We start from the raw sequence: 19,577 nt of genomic DNA on the forward strand, positions 1-19,577 counted from the left end.
TCGCTGGCCCCGAGGCATCTGCTCCTTTGCCGCAGCAGCACTTTAACGGCAGCTGCGCACAGGCCAGTACTGGTGACCACTTTTTAACCGGTACACCATACCGGCCCATACCAGCCCACTTTCACCCCTACCTTCACTCTGTGGTGGCATGCGACTAGGTCAACGCCAGAGCGCCCGAGGTGGAGGAGGAGTTGTAAGGGCCCAGATTCATTGGGCCTCTGCTCCCCTTTTGTACCGTGAGGCTCGCACTACCTGGCACGGTGGGGTGCTACACGTGCTCACTGTTGTCCCTCCAGACATGGCCCACTCGTAAGTCCCTGCATCAGCATGGCTTTGGGCAGCTCCATTCTGTACTCACTAGGCAAGGGCGGGGGGGGCGCTCCAGCTAAGCCTACTTTAAGGTTCTCACAAATAAGCTATTCTTATTTAAAACAAAGCTCCAGCCCTTTAAAAGCTAATCCCCTGCTGTACTGTAAGGGAGTAAGTTTGTGATTGCAGGTCAATAGTTCAACAAAAGTAAAAGCAATAAAGAGGAAACAGCCTCCAGTTAACCTGTGGAACTCTCTGTCGCTGGGGGGGGCAAAATTATATACACGAGTACATGATGCATAAGCACAGCAGAGCAAGGATGGGTGCTACAGTGACTAACCAGGTCAAGAGTGTGAGAATTTCCATTCCCTGGGCTAGGCTGATATTTTGATGTTTCCTTTTGTCCTGAATCCAAGTGCTCACAACAGTTCTGACAAATTCTATTTAGGAACTAGCACCCCAAGCAGCTAGAAACCTACCTCAGCACCCCACCCCTATGGCCATGTTTCATTTCTAGATGGTCCAAGCACTGCATGGGGGTGGTGGGATTTTGCCATTTACATTTATTTAAAACAAACTCTAACCTAGTTCAGAACAGAAGAGTCAAAATGCTGCCACAGGCTTTTGTTAACTTTTCCTCAAACATTGACGGGCCTACTGGGTTCCTGCCAAATGGTTCCATTGTGTAGCACTGGCATGATTGGCGGGCGGCACCAGTGCGTGGGGGTGGGGCCCAGGCGGTTCTTTCCCACAGGGCTGCCCCACCACAGCGAGGCATGTTTGGTTACAGGCCTTTGAGCCCTAAGCCCAACCTCATCCAACACCCTGCTGGCTTCGGCGATGGAGCTGGCGGCTGCCCTGCGCTCCAGAGGCTGGGGGACAGGAGCTGCAGCACAGAGCCAGTGACCTGCCTTCCCTGCTCTGGGCAGCCATGAACCCACCCTGCACGACCTGAGGCCTAGCAGCTTGTGGCCTGGGGTGGGGGTGTGTGGCTGTGATGAGGAGGCGGGCGCTGTAATAGCAGCTCCTTGAGCATGCCCCTATGCAGGGTAGGCTATTGCCTGTTGCACCAAGCACTAGGTGTGCCCCACTACTGCCAGTCCTGCTCTGCCCCCTGCAGGCAGCTCTGCGTGGGGCGGGGGAGCCCACACCCTGCTTGCACTCTGGGCAGCAGAGCTGAGTCCTTAACCCACTCCTGTAGGTCAGGTGAAACGCAGCGGCAGCCAGCTCCTTGCACCTACACCACTACGGCGCAGCGCCCCATGCCTCGGTCAGGGTCAGCCTGTCACAAACACAGGCCTTGAGGGGCTGCCCACCTGCAGCAGTGTAACGATTGCTCCAGCAGGGGCATGCCTGCTCTGCACCAGCAGGGCCGCCCAGAGGATTCCGGGGTCTTCGGCGGTGGGGGACCCTTCCGGGACCCGCCGGCAAAGTGCCCCGAAGACCCGCGGCGGGAGCCCCCCACCGCCGAATTACCGCCGAAGCGGGACCCGCCGCCGAAGCGCAGCCCGGTCTTTGGCGGTAATTCGGGGGCCGGGGGGGGGGGGGTCCCCCGCCGCGGGCCTTCGGGGCACTTCGGCGGCGGGTCCCGGAACAGAAGGGCCCCCCCCCGCCGCCGAAGACCGGGCTGCGCTTTGGCGGCGGCGGCCCCGGCCTCGGCCTCTTACCCGAGCGCGTCTCCGGCGGGGCCTGAGCCCCACCCCGCTCAGAGCCGCGTGGTGAGGGGGCGGGGCTGTGAGCTCCACGCCGAGCGGAGGCAGCTGCCCCGCCCCCTCCCCACGCCGCTCTGAGCGGGGCGGGGCTCAGGCCCCGTTGGAGCTCCCAGCCCCGCCCCCTCACCACGCGGCTCGGATCGGGGCGGGGCTCAGGGGCTCCGCCGGAGACTCGGTGCTTGATGCGCTGAGGCTCCAGGAGAGGGGCGGAGGCGGGAGCCTCCGCTCTTCTCTTGGGGGCCCCTGCGGAGCCCGGGGCCCGGGGCAAATTGCCCCCTTTGCCCCCCCCCCGGGCGGCCCTGCTTGGGGGCCCCTGCGGAGCCCAGGGCCCGGGGCAAATTGCCCCCTTTGACCCTCCCTCTGGGCGGCCCTGTGCACCAGTGGGGGCATGGGCAGAATCAGGCTTCCTGGGATGTTGATGTGCTGCATGGAATGGCTAGAACCCATATGGCCGGGGCGGTGGGGGGGAGATGCTAAAATACACAGCTTGGGATGTGTGTGTGTGTGTGTGGAGGGGGTGGCAACAGCAAATTCCCTGTACACTCCCCTCCCCAAATTCTCTGTACAGCACCCACCTTGCCCCAGTCCTGGGCAGAAGCCTATGAGCCTATTGCATCAGGGCCTATATAGGTGCCCTGAAATACAGGTACAGGCCAGCAGTGGGAGCAGATTACTTAGGCATCAGCTCTGGTGCAGACTTGTTTCTAGGGTAACAGACACCCCCAGTTGGGCACTGCTGCCACCCCCCCCCCCGCCCCCGCAACGCTCCCCATGAACCCTGGGGTTTAAATAGCCAGTGCTGCCACAACAGCTGAAGCTCACAGAGCAGCAGCGCTGGTTTCAAACCACTTTCCTGTCTTGCCAGGAATCTGTGCCCCGTCAGTAAAGCAGATGTGGGGGGGGGATGTCAGCCCCAGCTGCCAATGCAACGCATGTGGGGGCTGATCCACCACAGGGCCACTGCTTGAGGCCCGGGGCAGAGGCCTGCCTGCGTCTGGCAGCTGGTGCAGCACAAGGCTCTGCTGGTCGCCAGTTCAGCGGCTCCGGTGGCCCTCTCGCAGGCGTGCCTGCGGCTGCTCCACCCAAGCCGCGGGCCCAGCGGATCCGCCTGCGGGACGCCCCCGCCCCCTGGCTTGCCGCCCTAAGCAGGCGCTTGGTGTGCTGGGGCCTGGAGCCGCCCCTGCGAGGCGGCGCTCCCGGGTAGGGCTCCCAGGTGTCCGGTTTTGGCGCAGACCGTCTGGTCCAAAAGGGCCGTCCAGGTACCTGCAGTAAAGGGCCTCTGCCACGGGGGGGGGGCGGGGGGGGGGCCTAGCAGCAGCAGTTGCTCGTTACCCCCCCCCACACACACACACACTTACTGGGGCGCGGGGCGGGCACTGTAACCGGTGTGATTCCCCTCCCCCAACGGTGCCCTCACTTCCCCGGCCCGTCACTCTGGGGACAGCCCCCTCCCCCAGTCCCTCGCTCCGGGGACGGACACCCACCCTGTCCTGCCGTGCCCCGATTAGCCCCCCCCACCCCCACCCCGCTCCAGGGCTGGGCCCGACCCTCCCCACTCCGCTGTGCCCCGAGTTTCCGGCCCCGCGCTCTGCCCCCCCCCCGAGTTCTCCATTCCGGCCCCGCGCTCTGGGGACCCCCCCCCCTCACTGTGCCCCAATTTCCCCCATCCCGCCCGGCCCCTCGCTCCAGGGCCCGACCCTCCCCACTCCGCTGTGCCCCGAGTTCCCGGCCCCGTGCTCTGCCGTTCCCCCCGACTGTCCCCACCCCCACCCTGCTGTGCCTCAATTCCCCCCCCCCTCCGGCCCCGCCCCTACCCCCCGCTGTGCCCCAATTCTCTCCTCTCCCCTCACCCACCTTCGCTTTTCCCACCCACCCCCCAGCCCCTCACTCCGGGGACTGACACCCCCCCCCCCGCTGTGTCCCAATTGGGCACACGCGGCATCGGCTCCTCCCAGCCTGGCTCGGCAGGTGAGTCCCGTGGGGGAGGGATGGAGGGACAGGGCTGGAGCGCCAGCAGGCGGCGGGCGTGGGGGGGGAGGACAAGACGGGATAGGTGAGGCAGGGGCGGGGCCTCAAATGACAAGATGGGGCGAAGCAGGGCTGGAGGTGGTTGGTTGTCAGGGATTAAAGTTGGCAGCCCTAGCGATGGGCGACCTGCCCTGCGAGCAGCCCTTGGGGACTGCCTGCCTCGCTGCTTTGGAGGCGGGGGCTTGTGCTGTGGAGGAGGGGAGGCCGCACCCCTGGCTGCCTGTGGGCAAAGCGCCCTGAGGCGGCCATTCAGCAGGTCCTAGCCCAAGTCAAATGCGGTGCCTTTTCTATTGCCCAGGACCCGAGGGCCGCTGATGGCACAGCTGTGCCGTAGCCTTTGCTCCAGCCAAGGTCAGCGGCCAGTCAAGGCATTCGGCTCCATGCAGCGATGAGCCCCACAGGTCAACACACCGTTTGTTACCAGGTCCAGGCAGCTCCCCGCCCTGGGCACGAGCAAAGGCCACTCGCTGACTCTTTTGCACTGACACCTGCTGTAAGGGGTTCACGGGCCAGCCGAGGCGCGACCGTGCCTGACAGCGTCCTAGTCACAGCATCGCTCAGGGCTGGGGCCAGATTTCAGCGGGCGGCTATGGCCGCTTAATGACTTACTCCAGCCCATGCCAAGTTCCCTGTTGGAAACCTGACAGTGAGCCAGGGCTGCTGCGAGGCACCTGAGGTGCGGAACCAAACAACATTTGGTGGCTGAGAGGTGGCAAAACCTTAGCTACTTACTACCATTTTAAAATAACGTCGCCCTTGGAGCTGCTCCAGGCCAGGAGAGAGGTGAACCCACCCCAGAGCTACAGCTGAGGCCATGCAGTGTTATTTTTAGTCCTCCTCTGGCTCTCGCTAGGAGCATGGCTTTGGCAGGGACTTTGCCACATTGACTCAGAAGGCTTGGGGGGAAATGTTGGGAGCTGGGACGACACCGGAGATTGGTCTCCCACTCTAAGTGGAAATGGTGACGGGTGTCTCTTGGCCTTCCTGTTACTCAGACAAGCTTGTTACCAACCCCTGCAAACCGTTCACCTAGTAACAGCTCCCATGCGGTAGGTGAACACAAGGTGTAATTAAATAATGTTATTACTGATTGCTGCAGCGCAGCTGTGGTGGATGAGGGAGCAGTTGGCCACATAGTGACTGGATGCCTCTTAGAGTAGCTACTGAACTGACCCCCCAGTGACTGATACTAGTGTCAGCAGAGCAGCAGAGTGAGCAGAGACAACCTGGCTGCCTTTTCAGGGTGCCGTACGGGTCTTGTGAGTGAAGCTCTCTGGGATCTTTCGTGAGCAATGTAGGCTATTGAAATAGAGGCCAGACCTTCCCAAGGTGACAGACAATTTTGGATGCAAATTAGAGGCATCTTAAACAACCTGGGGCTTCCTGAAAATTTCAGCCTTCTTAGGGTGTCTCAAGTTGAGCACCAAAAACCACGAGTGACTCTGGCAAATCTTGATCAGCCCCCCTCATTACAGCAGCAGTGAAATCCAGATCCAGGGCAGCACCAGTGCTCAGGGTGTGCTGAGCCAGCTCCAAGAGTCACACCCAATCCCAGTGGCCTGCTCGTGAGCTAATGTTACGTCTTTGACTTGCTTTAGCTTGAACTCCGGGACAGTGGTGCCCTGACGGGAACTCGGGCTCTGGGCTCAGGCCGTTTGTCCTGAGGTGCTTTCTTGCATAGCTCCAGCAAGATAAAGTTCAATGCGCAAGAGGCATTTGAATAATAAAAAGCTGGAGTCTGGGTGAGGGTATTGGAAAGCTGCACAAGACACTCCAGCCCCTAATGCACCGGGGGGGGGGGGGGAAATGGAGATGCTGCATGGGCCCACTCTAACCCCTGACACACCATGGTGGGGATGGGAACCCTGCATGAGCCCCTCCAGCCCCACACAGAGCCAGGACAGATGCTGCAGTGTCCCCAGCTAGTTCCTAACACACAAGGCCTGATCCAAAGGCCCGTGACATCTGTATTAAAAATGCATTTTCCAAAGATCTTCCTTCTCTGTGACAGCTGCCATCTTCCACGCCACCAATGTACCCATATAGTGCCTGTCATTCAAGGATCTCAGCGTGCTTTTAATGCTATTTTACACAGAGTCAGTGGCAAATCTGGGAACAGATCCAAGGTCCCACTCCCAGGATCCTGCTCTAACACTGCCTTTGATACTGTTACTGATTACATCATGGGACCACTTCTTCATCCACGCTACATCTCATTAGGGTGACCAGACAGCAAGTGTGAAAAATCGGGACAGGGAGTGGGAGGGTAATAGGAGCCTATATAAACAAAGCCCCAGATATCGGGACTGTCCCTATAAAATCAGGACAGAACAGGACCCTACGTCTCATTCCTCTTGAAGAAAGAGTTTGAGACCTGATCTCTCAGCCAAGCCCACGAACCTGGCTAGTTTGGAGGCACCTGCCAAGAGTCTCATGTGGCTCAGTCATTCCATGGATGGGACTGTCTCAGCCCTGTTACATATTATCATATAGATACATCTTGACTGTAAACTCTTTGGGGGAGGAATGTGAGCTACACAGCTGTCTGGGAGGTGCCCAGGCTCTCTTAGCGCTGTATCCCAGTGAGCTGGGTCTGTAATTGGCTTCATTTCAGGCACTCTTTCGCTCCCAAGAGCGGGGCCAAGGCGCACGGAAAGTTCACCCCACTGCCCGGATGCACTGTGCGCACATACACACACAAGCTGCTTGGGTTTTTTTTTATTAGCAAAAAAATAAAAATTTATTGTCCTCTAGAAAATCCATCCTGCCCTTGGAAACTCTGACACAGATTGCATTCCTTCCAGCCCCACATGCAAATTCACTCTGCCGAGAAAAAGAGTCTAAACCAGGTTTCCGACAGCCAAAACACGTATTTACAGAATACGAGAAAGAACGACAGCTGCAATCACAGTCTATACATGGAATCAACAACACATTGTACACACCACGGATTACCATTCTGCCACCGCCTACACAGACTGAGGGATGCTCCTTCCCAATGCTCCTTCTCCGGGAAGGCCAAGAGAGAGATTGGTCAAGAACTGCCACCAGATCTACTGTAGTGTGTATTGTTTAACGCATTTATTTTAACATCGGAAGCTACAGAGTGGGGAAGCCCCATAGATATCTTTGATCCACAGTCACTAATTTGCAGGAATACTTCACTTTTGCAATACTTTTCTTGACACCAGTAATATCTATTTTCGGTTTGCAGTGCTCCAGGGATTATTATAATCCTGGAAGAAAACACTGGTAAGAATATTCTGCCTTCTAGGCGGAGGAAGAGGGAACAAGAGGATGAACTGTGGCTAGTGGAACACCAATGAATTACTGAATCCATTCAGCGTTAAACTCTTCCTCACACGGTGAGGAATTCTCTTCATTGTCTGAACTGTGCAAGCCCTTGCTAGTGGCTCAGATTAAGCTTTGGAAATGTATGGAAGGTATAAACCCCTTCTGTATGAGAACAGCTGCAGAAATCCCTTTGGGGGAAGCTAAAACGTGCTCCCTGGTTGGGCCATTTCCCCATATCACCTGACTACTATGCCACATACCCCTCTCTGCCACAGTTTGGGTTTGGCTGGGTGTCCATCTGGTCAGGAGATGAGCTAAGCATGGTATGTAAATGCACTGTAGCCTCCCAAACACAGAGAAATGCTCAGGCTCATAGCTATTCTCTACAAAGATTTTCTAGCATTTATATATATATATATATATAGGTAAGTATCTATGTAGAATATTGTTGCTCTAATTCATCTGTTTCAAGTGGACAGACTTGAATATTTTTCATAATAAAGTACAAGTTTATTGACCTTTAAGAATACTGTGGTTTCACAACACAATTAATACTCCCTTCCCTCAAGTCATGGCTAGGAAACTGCCAAGCAGGCAGAATTAGTCATTGAGGGAACCCTTCCAATGCTACTTATCCAATAAGGACTCTGTGTGGAGGGGTGGAAGCTATGGGGGGTGTTCCCAGACATGCCCTAGCTATTTAGCATCAGCCAACTGTGCTGCTAATTCAGAAGGGCTGGAAACTGTCCACTTTGACTAAGACTTTTTTTCTTTTTCTTTTAATGTGACTCAGTCCATAGAAGGGCCCCCTTGGGCTGATTTAATTATTCCATTCATTACACTATGGACTTTTCTGCTCCAAAATACACAGCATGTGACAATACATTAGAGGGGCTGGATGCATTAGCACCAATATTTCAGCAGGCCCCCTTTTTATAACACACAAAAGCTGACCACAGAATTCTGTTGCTTTAAGAGCAGCACAGTGGCTCCATGCAGGTACCACCTGGCTCAGATGATGTAAAGTCAACAGCTGCTAGAGAGAGTCAGAGCCTTTGCCCTTTTTTTTTTGCCCCCACACCCCAACTCACTCTTATTTTATTTCTAATTTCTAGCAAGAAATGGGCCCCGACATTATTGATCAAATGCACAAAGACCAATTTCTCTGTTCCATCTGGAGCAAAAGAAATCATTCACATTTCAGATATTTCATGTTTTGAAAGAGCAGCAATTAAAAATTCATAGAAACCTAGATTTTAAAAGCCTTTGTTAAAGGACCAGAGGAAGGAGAGAAAAAGTCACTGTGTTTGTACAAAGAGAGAGTCAAAATACACTGTATTGGGGATGAGCGTCACACTTCACACCTGGTGCTAATCAACCTGTTCTGCTATGATTGGTGTGGGGCAGGGGAGAATCAGGATTTGAGGGCAGGTAGGGGGAGGATTTCAATTCTTTCCAATTTGGATTCTTTGGTCCTTCAGGATACAGAGAAACTGTGTTTTGCTCAGAAGGCAAACTATATAGTTCTCCAGGCTGGAATTTCTCTTGGACCCCACTTGGCTAAGCAATCTGCCAATGGGGAAAAGTCTGATTCCCCTCAGCATGACCAACTAGTTCTGCATTACTGAGGAATTACCAAATCCTAATGGGCCAGACATGAGTATGCTGATCATGGGTCAATGTTACTTTGGGAGGAGAGGGGAACACATCCACAGAACTTCCCCTGTGGGAATCAGTTGCAATTATGCAGCCAGTTCTCTGGACAAACCGATTTGTCTAAAGAGCATGGAGTCACAATGGACAATCCTACAGGAAGGAAGGAAGGAGAGTAATAAACCACAATGTTAACAAAAACAAACATTACAAACTAATTTCCATCCAGTAGCCACGTGGGCTGATCAGCTTCAGAGCTTATAAATATTACAGACCTGATTCAAGAGTTTATTTCCTATTGTTTTTCCATTAGTTACCAAAACAGTTCAGTAAATTTCATTTTCACTGGGTTTTTCCTTCCCCTTTTTTGTGGTTTTTCATTTGTTTTTAAAAAAGAATTTTCATACATTTTAACAAATGATCTTTCCTTAAGATCAAACTGAGGCAGGTTTGCAGGCCGTTGAGACCAGCCCCACCTCATGGCACAGACATTCAAAGGCTATAACCAAACAACATAGCCACAATAGTCACCCAGCAGTATCGCTCCATACAAAAAAAATTAAAAAATTGATGCTAGTTGCAATAAAATACACATGGAAAAAAGCATTTTTACCAAAAACAAGTTAATGGGGGGTGGGGGGGGAGGAGAAACAACTACACAGAGCTGCACTTAGAAATCATCTGGGAATGCATATTAATCCCTTCCCTGCAGAGGAAGGATGGAATCATGGAAGCAAATCTAATTATTTCCTTGCATTAAATACGAAATACTTTGAAAGTCTCTGGTAACAGTTTAATTGTTCCTATTAACAACCATGGGCTGCTGGGGTTTCCGGTGCACTTCCAGGGTGGGGAAGGTGGGTAAACTAGCCCAAAACACCCAGAACCAGGAGTCACTGATGGGATTAGAGACCCAATCCTGCAGCTTTTAATGCAGGTAAAACTCCCAGACTTGGAGGTTACTGTCCTTTCAGACAGAACAGATACTTTTCAATGTGTGTTATCGTGTCTAGAGGCTGTCTACATTAAAAATGCTTAAGAGAGAAAGAGAGACGCTGATGGGAGTTTTGCCACTGCAGATACTGCAGGATAGAGCCACAAATGGGTAATAATAAAACATTGTTAAACTCAGGCCTCAGATACACACACACTGTGAGTCATGCATTTGTACCTGAGAGCGGAGTTTGCCCCATTAATGTCAGCCTGTTTGCAGTGCCTGTTCAGAGCTGTGAAACCCAGTGCCTCACAACCTGCCTGCCCCGTACGGTGAAAGAGAATACACAGGAATTAATGACCTGGTTGGCTAGTTGGTTGGGAACCCAGCAGGTTATTGCCTCCCCTGAAATCAGAAGTCAATTTACACTTAGGAAATGGTTGTAGAAAAGCTCAGCTACTAGACAGGGTCCTGGCCAGTGGCATTTTGTTTTTCCTGGAGCGAAACAATGAACTTGAACATTTGTTGCTGGTGTAGGGCTAATCTGGAGGTTCCCCCCTCTCTCCTTCCCCACCATACTAACCTAGGAGTAAATTGCAACGCCAGCCCAAGTGAACAAGTAGAAGGTAGCATGAGCTCCCCTGCTGATGGTGCTTGGAGGTAAAGATCCATGGTGCTCACAGCAGGTCAGATCCCCTAGAAGGATCCAGCCAGTCTTTGCAGAAAGCTGAATGTCCAAGAGATGAACCAGCACAGCAGGAGGTGGGAGAGTGAGAGAGAGCCCAAGGACACCGGAAGATTTTCCTTGCAACAAGGAAAAGGAATGTCTTGGAAAAGGAAGTGTGTTCATGGGACCTGAGTACCTCCTTTCCCTTCTGTCCCCATTACCAGAAGGAGATCAAGTTTGGTGGCACCATATCTTTCCTGTTACACTCCCCAGGTCCGGCTGCTGTCTGCTAGACACCTGGAGGTTAGACTCTATTGCTAACTCCACCAAGTCACCAGGAATGTTTGTACACAATGGTTGGTGGTTTGAGGATTTTCAATGTCCAGTTGAAATTAAAGTTCTTTTCCTTTCTCAGCTGACATTGTATCTTGTCCCAGTAACTGTATAATCACCCTGTGGAATCCTCTGCCACTGGACATTACTGAGCAAACTAGCTTTAGTAAAGTTTCAAATCAGTGTTATGTATGTGAATAAGAATAGTATCTGCAGTTACACTAGCTAAGTTTAAAAGTCACAAGTGTTATCAAATATCATGCTTCAGGGCATAAAGTGGTCAGCTGTGATCAGGAAGAAATAACTTACACCTGTCTCTGCAGCCTCTGGCATTGGCCACTGTTTAAGGCTGGAATACATGGAGCAGTGATTTGCTCTATGATGGAAATTATTTTGTTGCCACTGGCATAATGCTGTGTCAACAGCAAGAGTACTAGTGGCACCTGTAGCAAGAGTGAAGCTGGGGAACAGCAGATGGAGCATTTATCATTGTCCTGCAAACTGCCTGCCTGTTTGGGCTGAACAACCCAAGAGTGACGCAGAAATAAGTGGGTTGGTGTGGATACCTCTGTTTACCATGGCACAGCAATGGCTCTGCCCATGGAAGGAGAACCCCTCACAGAGATCTTCTGAGAATTGATTACTGAAAGTGCTAAATATTAACCAGATGCACTGCCAGAGAAAAATTACAAACTTCCTGGGTTCTGATCCCTGCCTCAGAACCCAGGAGGAGCTCAGGTTTCACCTTCACCCACCAGAAAATCATGGAGAGCACAGAGCTGTGCAAACCCTGTTATCCTTGAGGCAGTGACACAGGAAATATCTGGCCAGTTCAAATAGGGTCATCACCTCACAGCTCATCTCCCAACCTGACATTCTCACTCACCAACTGGAATCTCTTCCACATGCAATTATGAAGCAAGTCCCCAGACTACCATCCGACCTGAAGCTGAAATACATCTCGACAAGATGCCACCAGGGGGAGAGACAGAACCTCTGGTTCCACCTCCCTTCTATGGATTAGCCTTAGCTTGCAGTCTGGGCAGTATTTCTAAGGACTCTCAACCCCAGGACCCCCAAACATACCTATAATGTACACTAGCCACTGGCCTGGCCTGGCCTGAGTTGCTTTAAATTCAGTATTTTTTCCCTTTTCTTACAAATATACAAATTGTGTAAAAAAACCTTCTAAAAAGTGAACTTTGTTGTTTAAATGGACAGGCAAAGTTCTTGTGTATTCAAAGATCAGCAAGCATCTGAGTGAGCAAAGCTCTAACCCAGCAGACACCCAACAGGGCTTCTGTCAGTGGGGATGGCTTTAACAAGCTGGGTCAGTAAAAGAGTGAAGGTTTGAAGACATGATCGAGCAATGGGGATTCATCTCCTTCCTCTGCCATGAGTCCAATCCTCACTCTGGAAAGCACCTGGAGGCCCCTCTCCCCAACTCCAAAACCCCCAAAATAGTCAAAAATTTGTTATATCCTAAATAGAAAAGAGGAAAAACACAGACTCTTCGCAAATGGCCCTTTGCACTGTATTAAAAACAGCTCTCAAAGTTCCTAAACGGTTAGAATTAGTGGGGAGTGGGAGAGGGGCAGTTTAGATGGGGGATGTAAAATATTAAAAAGTGCTCTGCAACTAATTTTTGTTTTTTATATATATATATGTATATATATATATATATATATAAAGTTAAAAAGTTCTATCTGATATGAGAAACCAAGTGTCCTTGAATGGTCACGATTGGAGAGTGTGTGGCCTGTTAGGATGGCAGATGGGGCATTCGCCCTCCTCGGCACACATTTCACACAGCACGGCATGTTGGCACTGTAACACCACCCGGTTCTCCTCCTGACACTTAAGACATTTCACTGATTGCATCTGAAATACTGCCTGCAAGAGAGGACAAACCAAAACATAATCATCACAAACCTGCACACGGTGGAGTATATTCCCATCAGTTTTGTGAAGTGAAAGTGAGGCAGCACAGGCTGGTGTATTGAGAGCTGAGATCCTGGGTACTTGTAGGTTCTATTCCCTGACCTACTTAGATTTAAAATTGTACTCTAGCTATAGCCCTGGTCTCTGTAGCTGTAGAGACCATGGCTACAGCATTTGTTCAATCTGGTTATAACTCAGTTTGACTATATTCACTCAGGCTGAGCAAAAAAGTTGCTAACTTCTGTTTTGGCTGGATAGATGAGGCCTTAGATCTCTACAGACCAGTTGGAAAGTAAGAGGTAAGCGAAATGCTCCCACCCCAAGGTCCCTCATGCTCACCTTGTCGACTCTCTCCAGGTTGGCGCGCAGCTGTTTCTGTAGGGTGTACAGTGTGGAGAGTGAGAGGGTCTCTAGATCAGAGAATGAGCGCAGGAGCTGGGGGTCCTGGCCAGCATGGATCCTCTCCAGCTCCTCCTGGAGTTTCTTCACTTGCATCTCCAGGGCTTCCCTCTGCTCCCGGGCCAGCTCGCATTCCATGTTGGCTGTGCTGGCACGATCGTTCGCTTCCTCTGCTTCCTTCTTCCAAGCATCACATGCCTGCAAGTCCAAGCAATAAGAGGGAGTCAGTATAAACCCTCTGCCAGCATCCGAGACCAGCTGAGACTCCCTTTTACTTATCTACCTATTTAGATTCACACCAATTTACCAACATGAAATTTACACCCCCTTAAAGTCAGTGGGCCAGATTCCGAGGTGGTGTGTGCACTGGCATAACTTGAATGCCGAGACACCAAAGGAGAGGTGTAGCAAAAAAAAGTGGCTAACTGAAGGATGTAAGAAAGTGCAAGTTAAATCACTGCTACTCTCTGCAGTAACTAAGGCCTTGGCTACATGGGAAAGTTACACTGGTTTAATTAAGGTGTGATTTTACACCAATTTAATTAAACTGCTGTGAGCCTCTGTATGGAGATTCTTATTTCGGTTTAAAAATGGCTGCTTTCAGTTTAGCTTAAACGGATTCCTACTTGACTATGCTAAAATGAAATAAACTTGCTTTAAACTGAAATACGAAGTGTCCACACAGTCTTTTGTGCCACTTTAACTAAATCGGTGTAAGATGGCACTTTTTGTTAAACTGGTGCAACTTTTAGTGTGTAGACAAGGCCTTAAACCATTCCAGCTTCTAAGCACATGAAGTACACCAGCTCTCAGGGATTCTGGCTCTAAGAGGGTTTGAATTACATCACCTTACATCATCTCTATGTTTGAAAACCCTCTTTGGCTATGCCTTGACAACCCATTGCCACATCCCCCGCAAATTGCACTGTACCTGTTTGGCTTGTTTCCAGGATTCCTCCCACTGCTTAATTGTGCTGTTGGCTTCATCCAGTTCTTGTCGCAGTCTCGTCAGCTCAGCCGCACCTGGACCTGACAGAAACGCAGGTGAGGTACTGGGCGAAAAACTCCCAGAAGCAAAGTGCTCCCATATGCTGCTGTTCATCCCATTTAAACCTGTTTCACGAGGAGACAGAGAGGGTTATGTCACAGGTGTCGGCGGTTTCCCCACTTGTTCCCTGCCCCTGTGAAATCCGGGGCTCACAGTGAATGTTTAGAAGGCAGAGGATTGTTTTAGGAACCAGTTCACTCCTTCAGGAGATAGTCATCCATTTGGAGACAGCAATGCTCACATACTGAAGGTCTCACACTTTTAGGTAGCTGTGTGTGTAGTTTGGGAACTGACATCTCCTGCCGCCAGAAAGAAGCTCCTCTTGAATGTGGCTCTGTCTACACAGGCTCTAAAGGGGAGTTTTTCAATCAAGTTAGCTTACCCCCAACTGAAATCCCCCGGTTTGCTCCTGTGACAGACAGTTTAACTTCCCCAAGATCATTTCAGCTTGTCATGCAGTAGCCTAGTTAGCCTTACGCTAGCTCAGCAGTTCTCAAACGTCATTGCACCACGACCCCCTACTACTACATGACCCCCAGAGGGGGGGAACTGAAGCCTGAGCCTGCCCGAGCCCCACTGCCCTGGGCCTTCGCCCTGGCCGGGGGGCCTGTAACCTAAGCCCTGCCACCCAGGGCTGAAGCTATCAGGTTTGAGCTTGGGCCCCAGGCAGTGGGGCTTGGGCCCTGATGGTGGGGCTCAGACTTGGGCCGTGGGCTCCAGTAAGTCTAATGCCAACCCTGGTGACCCCATTAAAACGGGGTCATTGGGCATCTCGACCCACAGTTTGAGAACTGCTGCGCTCTCTTGACTGCAAACACCCACTTTGTTTGCCTGTGTAGACAAAGCCAGGTGTGACTTCGGATTCCACAGTAAGCAAATCAGTGCCACACATGCCATCTTCGAGCACTAAGAAGGCAGTGATCTAGCTATAGCCATATTCCTAGCCTAGCATATTCAAACCCATTTCCCCTCTCACAGTAGGACTCAGGGCCTTGGGTGATACAGTGGAAGGAAATATATGATGAACAAGGCCGCACATTGGTCATGGAATCCAGGATTTGTGTCTTGCCAATAAAAAAGTCTCTGTTTTTACTCAGAATGAACCTCTGTAGCCCTCATCCAGGGCAGAATCAACAAGAAGCTGAGGGATGACTGGTGCACACAAAGCAGAGAGCTCTGGGTACTCAGGCCTTGTCTGCTCACCAGCTTGCACCAGTTTAATGAAAGGGTTGTTTAAAAGTGATGTAGTTGCAAATTCCTGTGTGGACACTCTTACATCAATTTAAACCTGATCAATTTTATATAGATTTAGCTTAATTCAATTTCTCACTGCATTAAGCAGAATTGATATAAATCAGGTTTAAATCAATGTAAGAGTGTCCACACAGGGGTTTGCACCAGTTTAACTCAAACTAATTTGAAGACCAAATTTAAGTTAAACCAGTGCATACAGACCAGATGCAGGGAGCATCTCAGTCAGAAGCAGCACTCAAGAACCAAGAAGCTGGTTACCCTTGCTAGGCATCTCAAACCCAGTGGCAGAAACTGGTTAGTTTGGGGTCTCTACTGCTTCTTTCAGGGCTTGTCTGCACTAGAATGTTGTACCACTTTTAACTAAATTATAAAAGTAACACAATGCCCTAGTGCACATGCAACTCTAATGGTGGAAAGGTGCCTTAAACTGGCATAGCTTATTCCTGTATGGGAAGGGGAATAAACTATACCGGTGTCAGGCACTTCTATAGCAGTATAACTGCATCCACACTTATTTGATGTCTTATTTTGTCAAAAAAAAAAAAAAATCCCACAACCGACATAAGCAGCAAAGAGTCCTGTGGCACCTTATAGACTAACAGACGTATTGGAGCATGAGCTTTCGTGGGTGAATACTCACTTCGTCGGATGCATGTACAACCGACATAGTTATGCTGGTTCAAAAACTGTCCCTGGCTTCCCTGGCTTAGAGGCAGGAGAGAATGTCTGTCCATTTGCCCTCCTGCTGGTAAAGCAAAAGGATTGACAGTGGGGGAAAGGGAGCCCTACGGAAGTTTAATGTTTTATTTTTATTGCTGTTCTAGATTTCTTGAAAGGGAGTTTGGCAATGATTAGGTTGCTGGTGTGCCAATACCACAGCCTATCATGCTGACCATGAAGTCTCATTGTCTCCTTGTGCTCCCCTGCCTGTCTGGCTCCATCTGTTGTCTCTGGTCTTAGACTGTAAGCTCCCTGTATTTGTACAGCAGCTAGCACTCTGGGCCCATGACTAGGGCTCCTAGGCACTACAGTAATACAAATAATAAAAACATACAAACAATAACTATTCACACTAGGCATTCGAGCTCGGCTGCATTCAGTGAGCTGTATGGACAAGTCCTACATTCTAAACCGGTAAGTTACTATGTCAGAAAACCTTATCAAAAGCTGAAAAGACTCAAATTATCCCCACTCCTCTATTGTGTATTTTGCTTTAAAAAAAAAAAATTCAGATCACTAAATGCATTTTGCAATTTTATTCCATTTATTGGATTCTGCACTCTGTGTGGTGCACTCTGTGTGGTTATATGCATACAAGCTATTTAACATTTTTCTGCTGAAATAAAAAGCATAGCTTTATTAAAATAATGTTTTCTGTTACGTTTCCCTTTTCTTACTGAAATTGTGACTTTTCCCATGATAAAAACCAGCTGTAATTAAACACTTCTGATAGATCTTTTCTCATTATTGTCATTGTATAAGCCATTCAAGCAAGACCAAAAAGGCTTGTTCTGAACAAGCAAAGAATGTGATTGCAAGACATGAGACATAGCGTTGTTAGATGCATGAAGCAATAGATTAGCGAAGCATTTAGCTACTTTACTGAGATTTAGCATTGAAAATTTAAAAAATCTCCCAAGTTTGATAAGTGCTCTCTCACTATTGTCTAAAGGAAGCCCTGTTGTCTGTTGTTGTTGATAACAAAAGAGTCACTGTAACATTCAGCCAATCAAATGATTTGATTTCTTGAAATATCTGTGGGTTCTTAACAGATCCTGCTCCCCCAATTCTGCCTGTGTTGTGCCGCTCACAGTCCTCAGTGTAGGGGGCCCACCTTGGGGAGTGGAGGTGGGGATGGAAGGGAATGTGGCTGGAGCACTGCTGCACTCTGCTGAGCCCAGGTTATAGAATGGCAATATGAAGGGAACTGCAGCTGGGCATATTAATGGGCAGCAGGTTTAAAACAAATAAAAGGAAATTGTTCTTCACACAGCGCATAGTCAACTTGTGGAACTCCTTGCCTGAGGAGGTTGTGAAGACTAGGACTATAACGGCGTTTAAAAGAGAACTGGATAAATTCATGGAGGTTAAGTCCATTAATGGCTATTAGCCAGGATGGGTAAGGAATGGTGTCCCTAGGCTCTGTTTGTCAGAGGGTGATGACGGACAGCAGGAGAGAGATCACTTGATCATTACCTGTTAGGTTCACTCCCTTTGGGGTACCTGGCATTGGCCACTGTCGATAGACAGGATACTGGGCTAGATGGACCTTTGGTCTGACCCAGTACAGCCATTCTTATGTTCTTATATTCTACAGTATGCTTGAAGATGCTCTTAATTACTCCAAGGGCCAGTCCAGCCCCCGTTTGTTCCCAAGAACTGAAGGTGGCCTAAAACCATCTTCCCTTCTCCACCTCAGCTCTGTTGCGCTGAGGATTTAAGCTATAATCACTCGCCCTAAGCTCTGAGCAGAAAGAGATGCAGTCTATTCGTTTGAGCACAAGATGGGGGAGCCAGGAACTCCCAAGTTCTCACCTCAGCAAGTCATCATTAGCGCTGTGTGAACTTGGGCAAGTCACTTAACCTTTCTTCTTCAATTTCTCTATCTGTAGAATGGGGATATTTGCTCCCTCTAGCACAGAAGTACTGTGAAGATTCATTAATTACATGTTGGTAAAGCAGCTTGCAGTATTGTTGTTATTATGGGAAGGAGAGGTATAAATGGCAACACTGAAATAAGACATTCAAATTAAAGTTAACTTAAAAGAAAATACTTACATGGTATAGACACGTATGTACATGTAACACACACACTGTGCATTTACCTAATGATCCATGAGAAGCTGATGTCCCCAAGAATGTGTTTTCTGATTGGCTTAAGTGTCCCTGGGGCTGATGGAGGAAATGCGATGATAGGCTGACCGGTGGAGAAGGAGAGGCAGAGTGAAAAGAGGCAGAACTTCCAAGGGACCCAGGGATATTTACAGGAGCAGAACTTTGCAGCAAACTCCCACCTGGACAAAGAACACACAAAGAGGATGGGAATGTATGATCATGAAGTATGGGCCAGAGCACAGCACAGGAGTTTAGAACAGCAGATGTTAGCTTCCCTCTCCTTATCAAAAAGGGGAACCCTAGGAATTCCCACCATTTCCCTTCTACATTACACAGCTCTCAACCTCCAGAAGGGGCACTGCGGCCAGCATCCTTCTGGCCAAGTAGGACCAGATGTGACTCCCTTCAGAGTACGCCAAGACTGCTGGTCAACTGGCCAAAGCAGAGAGAGGCATTCCCTCCAGACCCTGAATGCGCTCCCCCTGCGGAGTTCACAGTCCCTGCCAGCCTACGGAAGACCATTTGTTTTAGATATCAAGTGAGCAGCTTTGGAATGAAGATTCACTTGCAAAATTTGCTCTTCCTTTTTTTAATACCAATACACTTCCGGCAGTCACCAGGAAGAGGATCACATCACCACTTGGTCAATCTAAAATGAGCAACTGGCTTCAGCTGTACTTGAAAGCTTGCATCTAGTGGTAACAGAGTCGAGCTCCACTACACCAGAGAGCAGTCTCCTCCTGCTGCACAGATAGCTCCAAAGAGTTTTCTCCCCACCCCCTTCCATTTTGTACTGATATATCCCAGCTTAAAAGGCAACGGTTAACACCCAGACCTAAAGGAAGCGACAGAAAGATCACACTTCCTCTATTCCATGCTTCTTGTCTCTCTAGGCCAACAAGGCTGAGCTGTGGCAGGAATGGGGCCCTCAGAGCACACAGAATCTGGATGTTGAATCAGTATGTTGATCCTTTGAGGGGGATCGGATCTAAAATCGTCCACAGAATGGAGTTTGGTTTCTCAGGTAAGGTTCTGAGCAGTAGCTGCATAGGCAAATAATAGCCATTATGGAGCGAGCATTAGGTCATTCAGAAGAACCTGTTTCACTGAGTATGGCAATGGTGGCAGATAGTCACCAATGCTCTCTGCAAAGAGTCCTGAGATCTATAA

General features: G+C 49.9%; 1 protein-coding gene across 4 annotated transcripts in view; it reads right to left on the reverse strand.

Moving 5' to 3' along the window:
• Positions 1 to 6,564: 6,564 nt before the first annotated feature.
• The window catches only part of UNK (unk zinc finger), a 65,932-nt gene continuing 52,919 nt past the window's right edge, over positions 6,565 to 19,577 (reverse strand). For 3 of the 4 annotated variants that reach the window (XM_044982939.1, XM_044982936.1, XM_044982938.1), the window contains 4 exons: positions 18,398 to 18,586; positions 14,202 to 14,383; positions 13,211 to 13,468; positions 6,565 to 12,823 (listed from right to left, as the gene is read on the reverse strand). In XM_044982939.1, coding sequence (XP_044838874.1) covers positions 12,668 to 12,823; positions 13,211 to 13,468; positions 14,202 to 14,383; positions 18,398 to 18,586 — 785 coding nt within the window. In that variant the 3' untranslated portion in view covers positions 6,565 to 12,667. The remainder of the gene's footprint in view (positions 12,824 to 13,210; positions 13,469 to 14,201; positions 14,384 to 18,397; positions 18,587 to 19,577) is intronic. The other variant, XM_044982937.1, reaches the window with a different exon arrangement.

This window comes from Mauremys mutica, chromosome 12 (genome assembly GCF_020497125.1).
Source record: "Mauremys mutica isolate MM-2020 ecotype Southern chromosome 12, ASM2049712v1, whole genome shotgun sequence".
In the NCBI taxonomy this organism is placed as follows: Eukaryota; Metazoa; Chordata; order Testudines; family Geoemydidae; genus Mauremys; species Mauremys mutica.